The sequence below is a fragment of the Dioscorea cayenensis genome, chromosome 5 (assembly GCF_009730915.1).
Source record: "Dioscorea cayenensis subsp. rotundata cultivar TDr96_F1 chromosome 5, TDr96_F1_v2_PseudoChromosome.rev07_lg8_w22 25.fasta, whole genome shotgun sequence".
Classification (NCBI taxonomy): Eukaryota; Viridiplantae; Streptophyta; class Magnoliopsida; order Dioscoreales; family Dioscoreaceae; genus Dioscorea; species Dioscorea cayenensis.
Genome location: NC_052475.1, coordinates 11,185,748 through 11,200,205, shown reverse-complemented (window position 1 = coordinate 11,200,205; position 14,458 = coordinate 11,185,748). Strand labels below are relative to the sequence as shown.

General features: G+C 36.9%; 1 protein-coding gene across 1 annotated transcript; it reads left to right on the top strand.

Annotated features, from left to right (window-relative positions):
- Positions 1-10,068: 10,068 nt before the first annotated feature.
- LOC120259982 lies at positions 10,069-11,064 on the top strand. Its single transcript, XM_039267432.1, has one exon. The coding sequence runs from the start codon at positions 10,069-10,071 to the stop codon at positions 11,062-11,064; it is 996 nt and encodes a 331-aa protein (XP_039123366.1).
- The last annotated feature ends 3,394 nt before the right edge of the window (positions 11,065-14,458 follow it).

Sequence of the window (14,458 nt, the reverse complement as noted above, 5' to 3'; positions counted from 1 at the left end):
CCTCTTATAGACTGATGATTCTTCAAATTGTCTAGAAGCATGAAGACGAATCCATCCATCACATCTTCAGGGGCCATTTTGTTGGTGTTAATCAAAGTATATAGTTGGTGACGTACCAAGAAATTGGAGTCATTCCTCCACACAACTATTCTATGGCAAACAATTTCAGAGAATGTAATATGTAGGAAAAATAAATAAATATTGTACTAAATAGTAATCTCACTTGTACATTCTCGTGTTAAGGAACAAATCTATTGTTTCCCATTCTATCTCGCTCAGATGTTTGATATTGGCAAATTTCTTGTTTAGAGAGAGGAAGCTGGTGTTGGTACTATTTGCACTATCATTTGATGTTGAATGTACGGTATTATTTCATAAGTTAAAAAGACTCTAAGATAAGGTTGACATCCTCATTGTCATCCTTGACTACAATGGATGCAAAAGTGCTTGGGTATTTTTTTTTTCTTCATTTTGTCCTTCTAGATAGCCCAACTCTTATGGGTTAGGGAGGAAGGGGATTGCCCAGCTACTACCTTGGTCTCCTGCAAGACCAATATATTCACATGCTTTCTTGCAAAGCTCTTAAGAGCCTGCCCTGATGGTGGCAGTCGAATTGCCATCTATTCAATTAGAGGAGATGCTTCAGCCAAATGAACCTCAGGCTCTTTTGGTGATGGAGGCAATGAAGCTTGCATTTGCGAGGTTGTGAGAGTTGCCTCCAAGGAAGTTGGTTGAAAATCAAGTTTTTTTGCTGGTAGAGATGGTGCAATTTCCGCTTGCTGGCTTGTAAGAAAAACAACATTTTTTGGAGATGGAGACAGTGAAGCATCCATCTGTATAGTTGGGGAAGTTGATGTTGGAGATCAAACACAAGCCAAGGCACAATAGTGTGCAGAAACAATCTTCATTTAAGCATAATTCTTCATGTTCATCACTTGATTCTCTGAAGATGAGATAGCATACAAGCAATTGAAGCTGAACCTTAAGAAGTAAATTGCAACTTACTAAAAATACAAAAGCAATGGCTCTCATCCTCTCCTCCTCCTCCGCCGTCCGCTCCATGACCAAATCCCACGACATTGCCTTCTCCAGCCGTCCCAATCTCAAAGTCCCTCGCCAGCTAGTCTACAACTCCAAGAACATCTCCTTCTCCCCCTACGGCCCTTACTGGCGCCAATCCCGCAAACTTTCCGTCCTCCACCTCCTTAGTACTAAACGCGTTCTCTCTTTCCGTCCCATTCGCAACTCCGAGCTCTCCATCATGCTCTCTCACATCCAAGAAGCTAGCTTCAACTTGAAGTAGATCTGAATTAATCCTGCAGTATAAAACAGAGGATTTGAATAGGCAAAACAGATTCAGAAATTTTCAACAGAAAAAACTACAGATCATCATCATCATTGGCATTTCATTCATCTCTTCATTACATTGGGAGCAGCTCATTTTTTTCATTCTAGAGTTTTCTGTATATAAGTAAAACAAAAGTGCGCACACTCACATGAAAACACATATTTAATTGATATTACATAGCTTTGATTAGTCATGGTTGACTAGTCAAATAAGATAGTAGCACATTACTCAACAGTTGACTACAAGGGAGATGGCAAAACATTAGATTTTTGTGCTATTGGAGAACATTAGATTCTTGTGTTGTTGAAGAACATTAGGTTCTTCTTGTTACATAGGGACCCACCACCCTAACTTCTCCATAACTGCATTTGTGGGGACCCACCACCCTAACTTCTCCATAACTGCATTTGTGGGGAAGGTTTGGTAAGGGTATATGAAGCTATAGAGAATTGGTCTCACAGGCGATGTGGGACTATGGACCAGGTTAACCACTACGTCCCAACACCCCTCTGGGCCGACAGCGGATGTGGGACCCAAGATCCTAGCTCATCCAAGACACAGCCCGGCATCGACGTGGGACCCAGTTCTATACCATGTTACATAGGGACCCACCACCCTAACTTCGCCATAACTGCAGTTGTGAGGAAGGTTTGGTAAGGGTATATGAAGCTAGACAGAATTGGTCTCACAGGCGATGTGGGACTATGGAGAAGGTTAACCACTACGTCCCAAAAAGGAAAAGGTAGGGGAGATATCTAAAATTCTCCTTCAGATTAAGGCTAATATCTTCAATTGTCCTATATGCCACGTTGCTTTGTATTCACCAATACATCAGGTTCGATTACTTCAATCACCTTTTCTAGATCGTTATGATATGTGACTTTTACAATTTCAAAAACACTACTGGAAGATTGATCCTACAAGACTTAATCTGTTATCAAAATCTTGATAAATGAGTGTTCTCCCAAAAGAAAACTAAGAGCAAAGCAAGAAATCCAAAGATGAAGAAGGTGGAAGAATGCTCCAGTCATATCAATTTCACATCACCATTTTCTTGTGCTGCAACCACCAACCAAGTCAATTGAATTATATGAGTTATATATAGTTTTACTGGTTATGCAAGATATTTTTTTTTAATGCAATAGTGCTCATTGTTTCCGTCTTTCTCTAATGCTTTCAAACAAGCTACTTAAGATGACAAGTAGGACTTCTAGATATGCTTCCTAAGTTATAATTGTTATGTTTATTTCCTTATTAATATTTTTTATAATTTTTAGGGAAAATTATTTATTAGTCGCTCCAACTTTTCAAATATCTTCTACAATCCCTCTAACATTTCAATTTCCTCTACAGTGTCTTTTTTTCAGTTTACTTATTTTTCAATCTCAACAGCAATTTATTTTATTTAAAAAATTCAATTTTGCCCCGCTTATGAAATATACTTCTCGTTTATTAGGTATATTTTTTTATTTAACATTGTATGCTTACGTGTAACTACATAAGGTTTCATTTAAAATATAACATTTTTGTTTAATATTTGTTTTTTATATCTAATATCTTAGTTTCTTATTTACTATTTTGTGTTTCCGTTTATAATCACTTAGGGGTATTTCTAATAAAAGTATTGAAAAATAAGTTATCAGATGGTGTCAGAAAAAAGAATGACTTTTTGAAAATATGAAATAGTTCAGAGATTTTTTGATTAAATGAGAAAGTTGGAGAGATGATATGAACAAACTCTAATTTTTTTCCTCATTATACTGACATGATTCAAACTTTAATGCTATTGTTTATTATATTTTAATTTAGCCATAAATACAAAAGAAAATGGATGTTGAATTGGAAAAAGGACTCCAAAGTTGTAGATATGCTGCATATTGCTGATCAAATTGTTACTATTACCGACCATGATTCAAGCCACTATAGCTGAATGTCATCACTCCCTAGATATAATATATTTTATTAAATCCACTGCAATTCATTTTCTAAGTCCATATAAATTAAAGAGGAAAAAGAAACTCCACTAACAAAGGTTGTGAGAAACATACCAAAAATTGCGACCTCATTATTTATCAAATAATCATTTAAAATATAAGTGCTTAATTTATTTAAATTTTTTGTTTGCTTTGGGTTTTTTTTTCTTACTTGTATGTTATATGTTTTTTTTTTCATTATTTTCTATATTCATTTATAAAAAATTAGTTACATTACAAAATGTCAATTCAACAACACAGATATCAATTAGAGAATATTTTAAAAGAGATGAGAAACAAATTTCTTTTCTCATTACCCATCTCCCACACAAAATACTTCCTCATTGGCACTAGTATAATCCCATCAAAATTTTGCAATGCCACAAACCTAAAAAATAAAAAATTAAAAAATTAAAAAAAAAATAATTTATTAAGCTTTTGTATTTTAGATGATTACATGGCAAATAATGAGATCGTCATTGCTAGTATGCTTCTCACAATGACTACTACCATAGTCCCCAATAGATTACCAAATATCTTAGATTCATACGGCAATAGATTACCAAATATCTTATAGTCACGCGACATTGGATCAATATTGAGACACCTAGCTACATTGGCCATCATAGCCAATGTAATTGCAGTGAGATTAGTGGTACGTAGTATAACAACATCTTCAGAGGCCTTCATACTCAATTTACAGGAGCGGCTCAAGGGTAAAACCAATCAAGCAATCGCTTCAAGCCACCGAAAATTGGGGCCCTAATCTAAGTTTAAACCAATATAGTTTTAAAATCTTATCACTATGGTTATAATAATAACTATGTACTGGGTAAATAAAAACTTCAAAATTTAATTTGTGGCCTCATTATTAACTTTAAATTTTTAAAAATTTTAAAATCTTATCCTTGAAATCATAATAATTATTTGTTGTATAATTAATTAATATTTAAACTTTTTATTTAATACTGCACCAATTTCAAATCTTCCATCAACTAGCTTTTTAAAATAAAAACTAATAAATTAAGTTCTTAATTTTTTTTACTTTAATGTATAATTAATTATGTTTTTCTCCCAACAAACAAATCTATTCCATAAAAAATGTAGCTTCAATATTTTTTTAATAATTTTTTCATTAACTAATTAGGGTCAGTTTTATGCTTGGGCTTTAGGCCTTTATAAGCCTTGAGCCGCCCCTGTTGTCAATTTAGCATCCAATTTCTATTGAATTTAATTAACTTTTTCAACATCAAAGCTATATTAAAAAATAAAAAATTAATAAATTAATATTAATGCTTAAATCATGTTAGTATAATGAGTAAACCAAAATTAGATGAAGAATAATGAAAGAGCATAACAAAAATTAGAAACTTTTATAAAAGTGTACATAAAATCCTGCTTGTTATCTTAAATTGATTGTTTAATTTAAGATAACACCTTTGAAAGCCCAAGACCCCCTCCCTTTCTTAAAGACTTAACTCCTGGCTATAAATGGAGAATTCTAATGGCAAATAGGCCTTACTCCTTGTCATCCAAATTTTTAAGCAACCCACTTTTCCACAGGAAACTCTCCCTTCAACCATTAAACCTCAAGCTTTAGCATTTGCAGTGGTCGAACCAGTCTCTGCACAGGATGATCATATCTTTTCTCAAACGGAGGTTCTTCCCTCTCATGAGGACAGTGATGAGTTAGTTAAGTCACCATTGGATGAAGTGGATTACGACACTAATGATGAGGAGGGGGAACACCAACAGTTCCTAGTTCTTGCAAAATCACTAGAATCTGCTAACATCGACACACCTACTGACCCTCCTCAACCGGTGCCAGAACCGTCACCACTTGCACAACGAAGCGGCTGGGTAAAGAAACCTCTTTCACAATGGAGTGAAGAATCAAGGTTCACAATGGACCCTCCCCGGTCCACAAAGAAAAAAGAGATACATGATTTCCCAAACTTGTTGGAGATCCATTAGAGGCATCCGACTGTATAACTTCATAGAGCTCCCTGCAAGAGGTTCAACTGGTGGGATTGTAATAGCCTAGAATAGTGTTATAGCTACAAGATAATGTGTTTTCCATGGGAATTTCTGTTTTTCGCTGGAGTTCTCAAGTCCACATCAATCCTTTTGGCTATTTATGGTAGTTTATGGGCCAAATGATCACAACCTAAAATCTGATTTTTGGAACGAGATCCGAACAAGTAAAGGACAATCATCACTCCCCTAGGTCATCGGTGGAGATTTTGACGAGATTTTCAACATCAAAGATAAGAATAAGAGCCACCCAAATTTGGAGGGCATCCAGAATGCTTCCCTCCTAATCTAAGACCTCCAACTCTTTGAACCTCCACTTGTGGGTAGGAAGTTCACCTGGACAAACAACCAAGTTTACCTCACTTGGGTCCAGCTTGACTGCGTCCTTACATCTCACAATTGGATCATGTTCTTTCCAACTACCATTCCAACTTCGCTCCCGAGGTTTGGATCTGATTTCGTTACTCTATGTCATGAAGCTGACCCCCATATTTTTCACCCCTGGCCTTTCAAATATGAAAGTGTGTGGGAGACTACGGAAGGTTTCAATGATCTCATAAATGAGTAGTGGTTGTCACCGACCTACAATGGTTGTTTGTGCATTTGTCTTTACCAAAAAATCTTTAATTCCTCAAAAATCAGCTCCGCAATTGTTCAAAAGAGGTATTTGGTTTGGTAACCCAACCAAAAAAATCTTTGCTTCATGAGCTAAGTTCTTTAGACATTCTAAAAGAAATAAGACGCTTAACTGTTTTTGAACTGATAAATTAAATAGATATCCATTCCAACCTCAACTCCATCCTTCGCCAAGAGGAACTTTATTAGAAGCAGTGATCAAGGATTACCTGGCTCAAGGAAGGAGAAGCAAGCACTAAGTTCTTCCATGCCGTAGTAAATGGTCAACACAATCACAATACCATTCCTCAATCAAAATCATTTCGAAGATCCTTGCTAACCGTTTGAGTAAGGTTATTGATAAACTCATAAACCACACCCAAACAACCTTCTTAAAAGGTAGAAATATAGCTGATAATATCATTGCAGCTGAGTAGATAATCTTCAACATCCAAAAGCACAATTTCTTAGGACACATCTTCAAAGTTGATTTTTCTAAGGCTTTTGATATGGTTAATTAGGAATTTCTCCAAGACCTTTTCATTGCCGTGGATTTTGTAGCCAATGGATTGAATGGATCTTAGCTATTCTAAAACTTTCAAGGCAAAAATACTCATCAATGGTGTCACTACGGGGTATGTTAAGTACCAACGCAGGCTTAGGCAAGGAGACCCCCTTTCTCCCCTTTTTGTTCTTGTTGGTAACCGATGCTCTTAGCATGATGTTTACTAATGCACTTGCAACTGGTATCCTTTATGGAGTCCCACTGGGAAATCAGGGGAAGATGTGCCATCTTCAATATGCAGATGATATGTTGCTAATTACAACTAGAGGAGTAGAAGACCTAAGGATTTTTAAACTTTTCCTCTATCTCTTCGAAGGCATCTCTAGATGTCAATCAACTTTCATAAAAGCTTCCTTTACTATGCAAAGTACTGTGAACTACTAGATTCAACATGCATTTACACCCTTAACTATACAACACACAGACTCCCAGGTACCTATCTTGGTATTTCCATTTCAAGAAGAAGCCCTAGACGTCAGGATTGGCTAAGCATGATTCGGGCTCGCCTCACCTCATGGAAACTCCGTTACATATCTACAGGAGATAGACTATCACTAATTAACTCCATCTTATCCACCATCCCTACTTACTGGATGTCTGTTTTCGAACTCCCAAAGTGGGTGATTCACGACATAGATAAAATACGTAGGGATTTTCTTTGAAACACCAAGGAATCAGCACACTCAAAATGCAGACTTGTTGTATGGCCACGAGTTTGTAAAACAAAAAACCAAAAAGGTTGGGGTGTCCTAAATTTGAGAGATTTTAATTACGCCCTTCTTGGAAAATGGTGGTAGAAGCTTTCCAAGAATAGCTTTTTTTGCTAGTCCCCAGTAATCTCTTTTAACTATAATAGGCTTAGCAGATTGGAATTGTTTTTTCACACTTCGCCACACAGAAAATCGTTCTTCTGGATAGCCATTCTTAACTACTGATATGTTTTCCTAAAAGTTGCAAATATAACCCTTAAAAATGGTTGTTCTACCTTATTTTTGTATAATAGATGCCTCGAGGAGAGAGCTATAAGGGATGTGTGGCCAAACTTATTCCTAGAATGTCAGAACTATTACCTCATGGTAGCTTAGTTTAACTCTCTTCAAGTCGCTGACCTTAATGCTCAATTCCATGAACTTCAGGGTCAATTATCAATTATGCTTACAAAAGGTGTGGATTACAATGTTTGGTGTTAAAACAAACCCGGGAGTTTCACTGTTAAGTCTCTCTACACCTTCTTGAACGATAGTGTAATCAGGAGCTTGCTTAACAAATCAATTTGGAAAGGAGACTGCCCCCTTAAAATCAAAATTTTCAATTGGTTTACCTTGCACAATAAGATTCTCACCCTCAATAACTTAGCTAATAAGGGTTGCAATAGAATTTCCATTACAACTTGTGTGCAATGCAATGCGGCAGTGGAGATTGTGGATTACCTGCTCCTGACATGCCCTTTTACAACTAGAATATGGTCGTACTACAATGCTCTCCTCAACGTCTCTAGTATGTCTTCTAACCGGGAGGAGGCATAGTCTGATTGGGCTATCAATATAATCTCCGGTTCTTATGGCTTGGGAAACCTCCTCATTCGTGCGATTTGGTGGAATATTTGGCTTGAACGGAATAATTGCATTTTCTCATGCATAGCATATTCTTTCTTATCATCTATTTGTAAAATTGACCATATGATTATTGCTTGGATAAATGCAACTCCTGATTCTCGTAAAGCTATACTTAAGGAGTCACTACTGTTGATCAAGAGAAGCCTGGACTTTGTGGGACCTTTGACCTCTGTGCCAGGTGGAACCCATAGCTCGTTGAATGAAGATCTAGATATTTAACTGTTGGCTACCTTTGCCTCCTTTTTTTCCATTTGTTTTGTGATGTATCTTTTATGTCTTCCCTCCACCCTTGGTGGACTTATTTTGTGTTTTTATTTTTTCTTATTGTTATTTTCTTTAGTCTTGTTTTTCTTCTTTGCTTTCTATAGCTTGCCTTGGTTTTTTTTTTAATTTTTTTGGTCCTGTTCAGTTTTGTTCTCAATAAACTTGTGGTTCATCCACTTTTATAAAAAAAAAATTATTGTTTACATATATGAACAAAAACACAAACCATGAGTATTATTGCTTAAAAAAAATATAATACCAAATCTAATGAAGAACACTTCTTCTTCTTCTTCTTCTTCTTCTTCTTCTTCCCCAAGAAAGATAATCCGTCTTCTGTCTCTGACTTTCGTCCCATCTCTCTCTGCAATGTTTGCTACAAAGTTCTCTCTAAAATCCTTGACAATCGCCTTAACACAGTCATGCATAAGCTTATCGGTCCTGAGCAAACGGGTTTCCTCACCGGTTGTGGCTCCTCCGATAATGTCATTGTGGCCCAAGAGATTGCCCTAGGATGATCATTAAAATAGACATTGAGAAAGCCTTTGATACTGTTGAATGGAATGCGATCATTGCTACCCTCCAGAGAATGTGTTTTCCGGATTTATGGATTGCTTGGATCAGTGCTTGTATTTCCTCTACTTCTTTCTCTCTACTTATCAATGGCCGAAGCTCTCCCTGGATAACTAGTAGTAGAGGATTAAGGCAGGGAGATCCCATCTCCCTCCTTCTTTTTCTCCTAGTCACCCAGAATCTGTCGACCATTCTCAACAAAGTTCTTACCCTTTCCCTTGTCTCAGGTTTTAACCCTTCTCTTTCCCATGATTTTAATCACCTGATGTTTGATGATGATCTCCATCTGGTCACCACTGCCTCCCGTAAGACGGCCCGTAACTGTTTGTTATGCCTTAATTTATACCATTCCATCACTGGTCAACGGCCTAATCCTTCCAAATCTGCTGTCTATTTCCCTTCTTGGTGTAATAATAAACTATCTAATTCCATCTCATCCATTCTGGGTTTCAGCAAAGGATCTTTTCCCCTAAATTACCCGGGTATTCCTATTTTTCCCACCAGATTACTTGTCCTTCTTTTTAACTTTCTCATCTCTAAAGTCTAGAACAGTATCTCTGCTTGGAACCATGCTTCGCTCTCAACTGCTAGCAGAGTCACTCTTCTCAATAGCTGCATTTTCTCTCTTCCTAACTACTTCCTTTCGGTTATGCATCTCCCGGATTCAATTCTCGATAAGATTTCTAAACTTGCCAGAACCTTTTTCTGGAGTAATGGCAGCAATGACCATAGCTTTCACTCTATTGGTTGGTCGGTTACTACGCTTAAAAAATCTGAGGGGGGGCTTGGTCTCAGAAACCCTAGGCATGTTAGGCATTCTCTCATGGCCAAGAACATTTTTGCTATTTTAAATTCTGATTCTAAGATTTGGGTGGATATCTTCAATCATAAATATTCTAATTGGCATCCATGGTCTGCTGGTTCTCCTTCTAATTCTTCTTGGTTTTTTAAATCTATTTCTCGTTCTGATCAATGTTTAAAAATGCATCTTCGTATTCTTAGTGCAAATCCTGATGCTTTGGACTTTTGGAGGGACCCTTGTATCTTGGACCTTCCAATTTGTTCAAACCTACTTATCTTAATATGGACTTTAACTTAGACAATATGAACTTTTCGGACATCATCCAAGTGGACAGCCTTAATCCAACCCTTATTCACAACATCTTTGGCCTCAACCTTGACTGGGATTGGATCACTAGTATTAGGTTTGATGTTAATACTCATAATCACTGGGTTTGGGGGCCTATCTCCCTTCGTACCTCAGTCGCTGCTACTGTTTACGACTGCTTGGTTTCTTCTGATCCTAGTCCTTGGCCGGGCTGGAATTACATTTGGAAGCTTTGTGTGTTGCCCCGTATTAAGACTTTTATTTGGAAGTTAGCTCATGGCAAACTCCCTACTAGTGATTATCTTTATAGTCTTAATATTGGTCCCCCTACACAATGTCACTTCTGTGGCTTGGTTTCTGAGTCTGCCTCTCATATTATTTGGAATTGCTATAAAATTGTTCCTTGCTGGAATTCTCTTTGCGCTTCTTTCAATTTGGATTTTATTATTCTTACTGGTTTTAGTACAAGCAACTGGCTCACTTCGAGATTTACCTCTAAGATTTCTGATGCTTTCTTCAAAGCTCTTATTGCCTCTATTGCTTGGATTATTTGGAAAGATCGTTGTAATTTAATCTTCAAAAACTGGCAACCCAAATATCACACCATTTACTCGCGGGCTTGGAATTACTGTCGGGACTTCTTCAAATCAATCGGTAAAGATATCAGGGAGTTTCCTTACCCTTCTCTCACTTCTTCCCCTTGGAGCTCTATCAATCTCTTTACTGATGCCTCTTGGTCTGATTCTTCTGTGAGTTGTGGCTTAGGCTTTATTGCTATTACCAATACTGGCCAAATTTTACTTGCAGGTTCTATGAAATCAAACACTGATTTGCCAATCTCTGCGGAGATTGATGCCATACACTTTGCCCTAGACCAATGCATCTCCAAAAACTGGTCCTATAACCGAATTCTTTGTGATTGTCCAGGAATTTCTGGCTTATTAAAGCACTTCGACAGCTGCGTGGCGTAGCGCTTCAAATCTGCTATTGACAGCCTCAAGATCAAGCTTCTCAACTTCCCTTGTTCGGATATTAAGACTATTCCTCGTTCTAACAACCAGATTGCTGACGCTCTTGCGAACTTTGGTCGTTTACATCCGCACCTATCTCTATTCGATCAGGGCTTGGATCATCCCCGTTGGCTCGAAGACCTCTACCGGAGTTTTCACCTCTTCTTCTAATTAGTTTTTCTTTTGTTGAGCTTTGGCTCTTTTGTCCAAAAAAAAAAAAAAATCTAATGAAGAACACAAACGCGCAAAGCAACTATTACAACTAAACAAAATAAACATGCAAACCAACTATTAAAACTAAACAAAATATAGGTTACAAACACTTATATGGCACATTTGCTAATCAATGGTTTGAATAGCAAAGCTCAAGAAGATGAGAATATACGTGAACAAGTAGGACCAAACATTTAAATACAATTGTAAAGTTCAAATAATAAAATTGCCAAGTCCTTACAGTGACATCCACACCATTCACAAATATTCATTTTTGACCTAATTTTTTTTTATTTTATAATTAATCCTATGAAGAAAAAATGCTAGTTTGCTGCAAAACTTTCTATAACACCAAAAGAACAGACATGACACCACAGCTTTAAAACATGATACAATTTCCATTTATCATTTGATCATCAAAATCATAGAAAGAACAACATCAATAAACATACCAATAATATTACGAATGTAAAGATACACAGAAACTATTTCTGAGCAGAACTGCAAGCCATTTCTTACTCCCTTTCTAGCAGAAAATCTAACAAAGGAAAGAAGAAACAAAAATCACTCATTCAGTTCACTGAGAAAACTTCAAAAACTATATCAATGGAAACATTAAACAAAAAAGTAAATGCGATTTAAGCTTTCAATCACATCTACCAATCAGTATGACATATATTTATACAATTCCGCAAAGTCAACCAACTTCAAAGCAACGCAAAGAACAACCAATCTTGTTCAAATTCCAAAAAATCAATCCGAAACCGCGAAACCCTAATCAATTTAGAGGGGTCTGAAACAGATGCAAGTGAGTTGAGTTGAGAGAGGAGAAGATGGAGCGATGGCAGACCTCAGTAATCCTGGATGAGTAGGAGAATGGGAGAGCTCTAAAGAAGCCAATCCTGGAATTGCAGATCTTACAGTCGCCGGCGAGATAAGGAACAAAAGACAGGAGCGAGATTGGATGGGGAGAAGGAGGAGAAGAGCGAGTCAAGAAGTGCTCAGTGAGTTATCAAGAGGGAGAAAACTGACAATTTCAATTGTCCTATTTATTACAATTATTTGTATCCTCTAGTCCACCTTATTTGATTGCCATCAATTGATGCATTTACCCTTTAAAAAATGTTGAGAACAAAGAGAAAATTGAGGAGGAGATACCTAGAATTCTTGTTCGCATAAAGGCAAATATCTTTGATTATCCTATCTGTTACGGTGCTTTGTGTCCTAAAGTCCACCATGTTTGATTGCCATCAATTGGTGCATATTACCATTTAAAGAAGGTTGAGGAGCAAGAGGAGGTATCTAGAATTGTTGTTCGAATTGAGACTGATATCTTCGATTATCCTATCTATTATGGCGGTTTGTATCCCTCAGTCTACGAGGTTTGATTACCATCGATGGGTGATTTTTAGCCTTTAAAGAAAGTTGGGGAGGAAGAGGATGTTGAGGAAGAAAAGAAAGATAAGGAGGTATCTAGAATTCTTGTTCAGATTGAGTTTGATATATTTGATTGTCCTATCTATGGCAATGCTTTGTATCCTCCAATCCACCTGGTTTGATTGCCATCAATTAAAGTGTTTTAGCCTTTAAAAGTGGTTGAGAACGAAGATAGGTTAAGGAGGAAAAAGTTGGGGAGGTATCTAGAATTCTTGTTCAGATTGAAGCTGATATCTTTGATTGCCCTATTTGTCACATTGCTTTGTATTCACCAATACACCATGTTTAATTACTTTAATCACCTTTTTTAAGTCGTTATGATATGTGACTTGGCAATTTCAAAAAAGCTACTAAAGATTGCTGCTGCAGGAGTTTATCTGTTATCTTAGTCATGATAAATGAATATTCTCCTACATAGAGCCTAATGGCAAAAAGAAGAAATCCAAAGGTAACCCTTCTAGGTGGATTTTCCCTTCTAGAGGAGTGCGTCAGGGAGATCCCTTGTCACCTTATTTATTTATTATAGTTGCTCAAAATCTTACTGCCATCCTCAACCGAGCTCGTCAACTTAATCTGGTTCCTGGTTTCAATCCTGATGTTAATTGCAATTTAAACCATTTAATGTATACTGATGATTTGATTATCATCACTACAGCTACTAGGAAATCTGCCAAAAACATCAAGCTATGCCTGAACCTTTATGCATCCTTAACTAGCCAAACCCCTAACCCTTCCAAATCAAATTTGTATTTTCCTTACTGGTTTAATAGAAGGGTTACTAAGAGCATTGAGTCCATTCTCAACATTAAAAGAGGCAACTATCCTTTTACCTATCTAGGCATCCTTATTACCTACAAAAGGTTGGTGGTTTCATGTTTCAACTTCATGATTGACAAGATAGATAAAACCATTGGTAGATGGAATCGTTCGAAAATGTCTAAACCTGACAAAGTGGTGATGATTAACAGCTCTATTATGGCTATGCCCATTTATTACCTCTCTGTCTATCCTGTTCCGGACGGTATCCTTGATCATATTTCTGCTAGTGTCAGGAAATTCCTCTGGGCTAATTGTAGCAATCGTAGCGGCATCCCTTTAGTTAACTGGCAGAATACTATGCTTGACAAATCTGATGGGGGCATAGGTATCCGGAATCTCATAGCGGCTAAATTTTCACTTATGTTTAAAAATGTCTTGAATTATCTGAATCAAAAGGATGTTTTCTGGGTCCAACTGCTTTTACATAAATATGGGATGATCAATCTTTGGAATTTTCAAATTCCCACAAATTGTTCTTGGTTATTTAGAGGGATCTGTAGAATTGCAGATGATATTAAAGCAAATCTTTGGATGCAATCTATTAACCCCTCTATGACCTCCTTTTTTTATGATCCGTGGTGCTTTGAGATCCCAATTGCTTATAAACCAACCTATCTTAATATGCAGCTTGAGTTTGAACATTTGAATGTGGAAGACTTTATTCTTACTAATAACTGGAACACTCATTTGTTTTCAATTGTGTTTGGAGTAAATTCTTGCCCCTCTGTTCTTGGTCACGGGAACATAATCCATTTGGGACCTTCTCAATGGATTTGGTTCTCTTTGACCAACACTAAATCTTTTAATGCTATTGCTTATAACCACTTCAATAGCAAACACTCGGATCTGGTGAAGTGGTGTGGTTGGGACACCCTCTGGCGCTTGA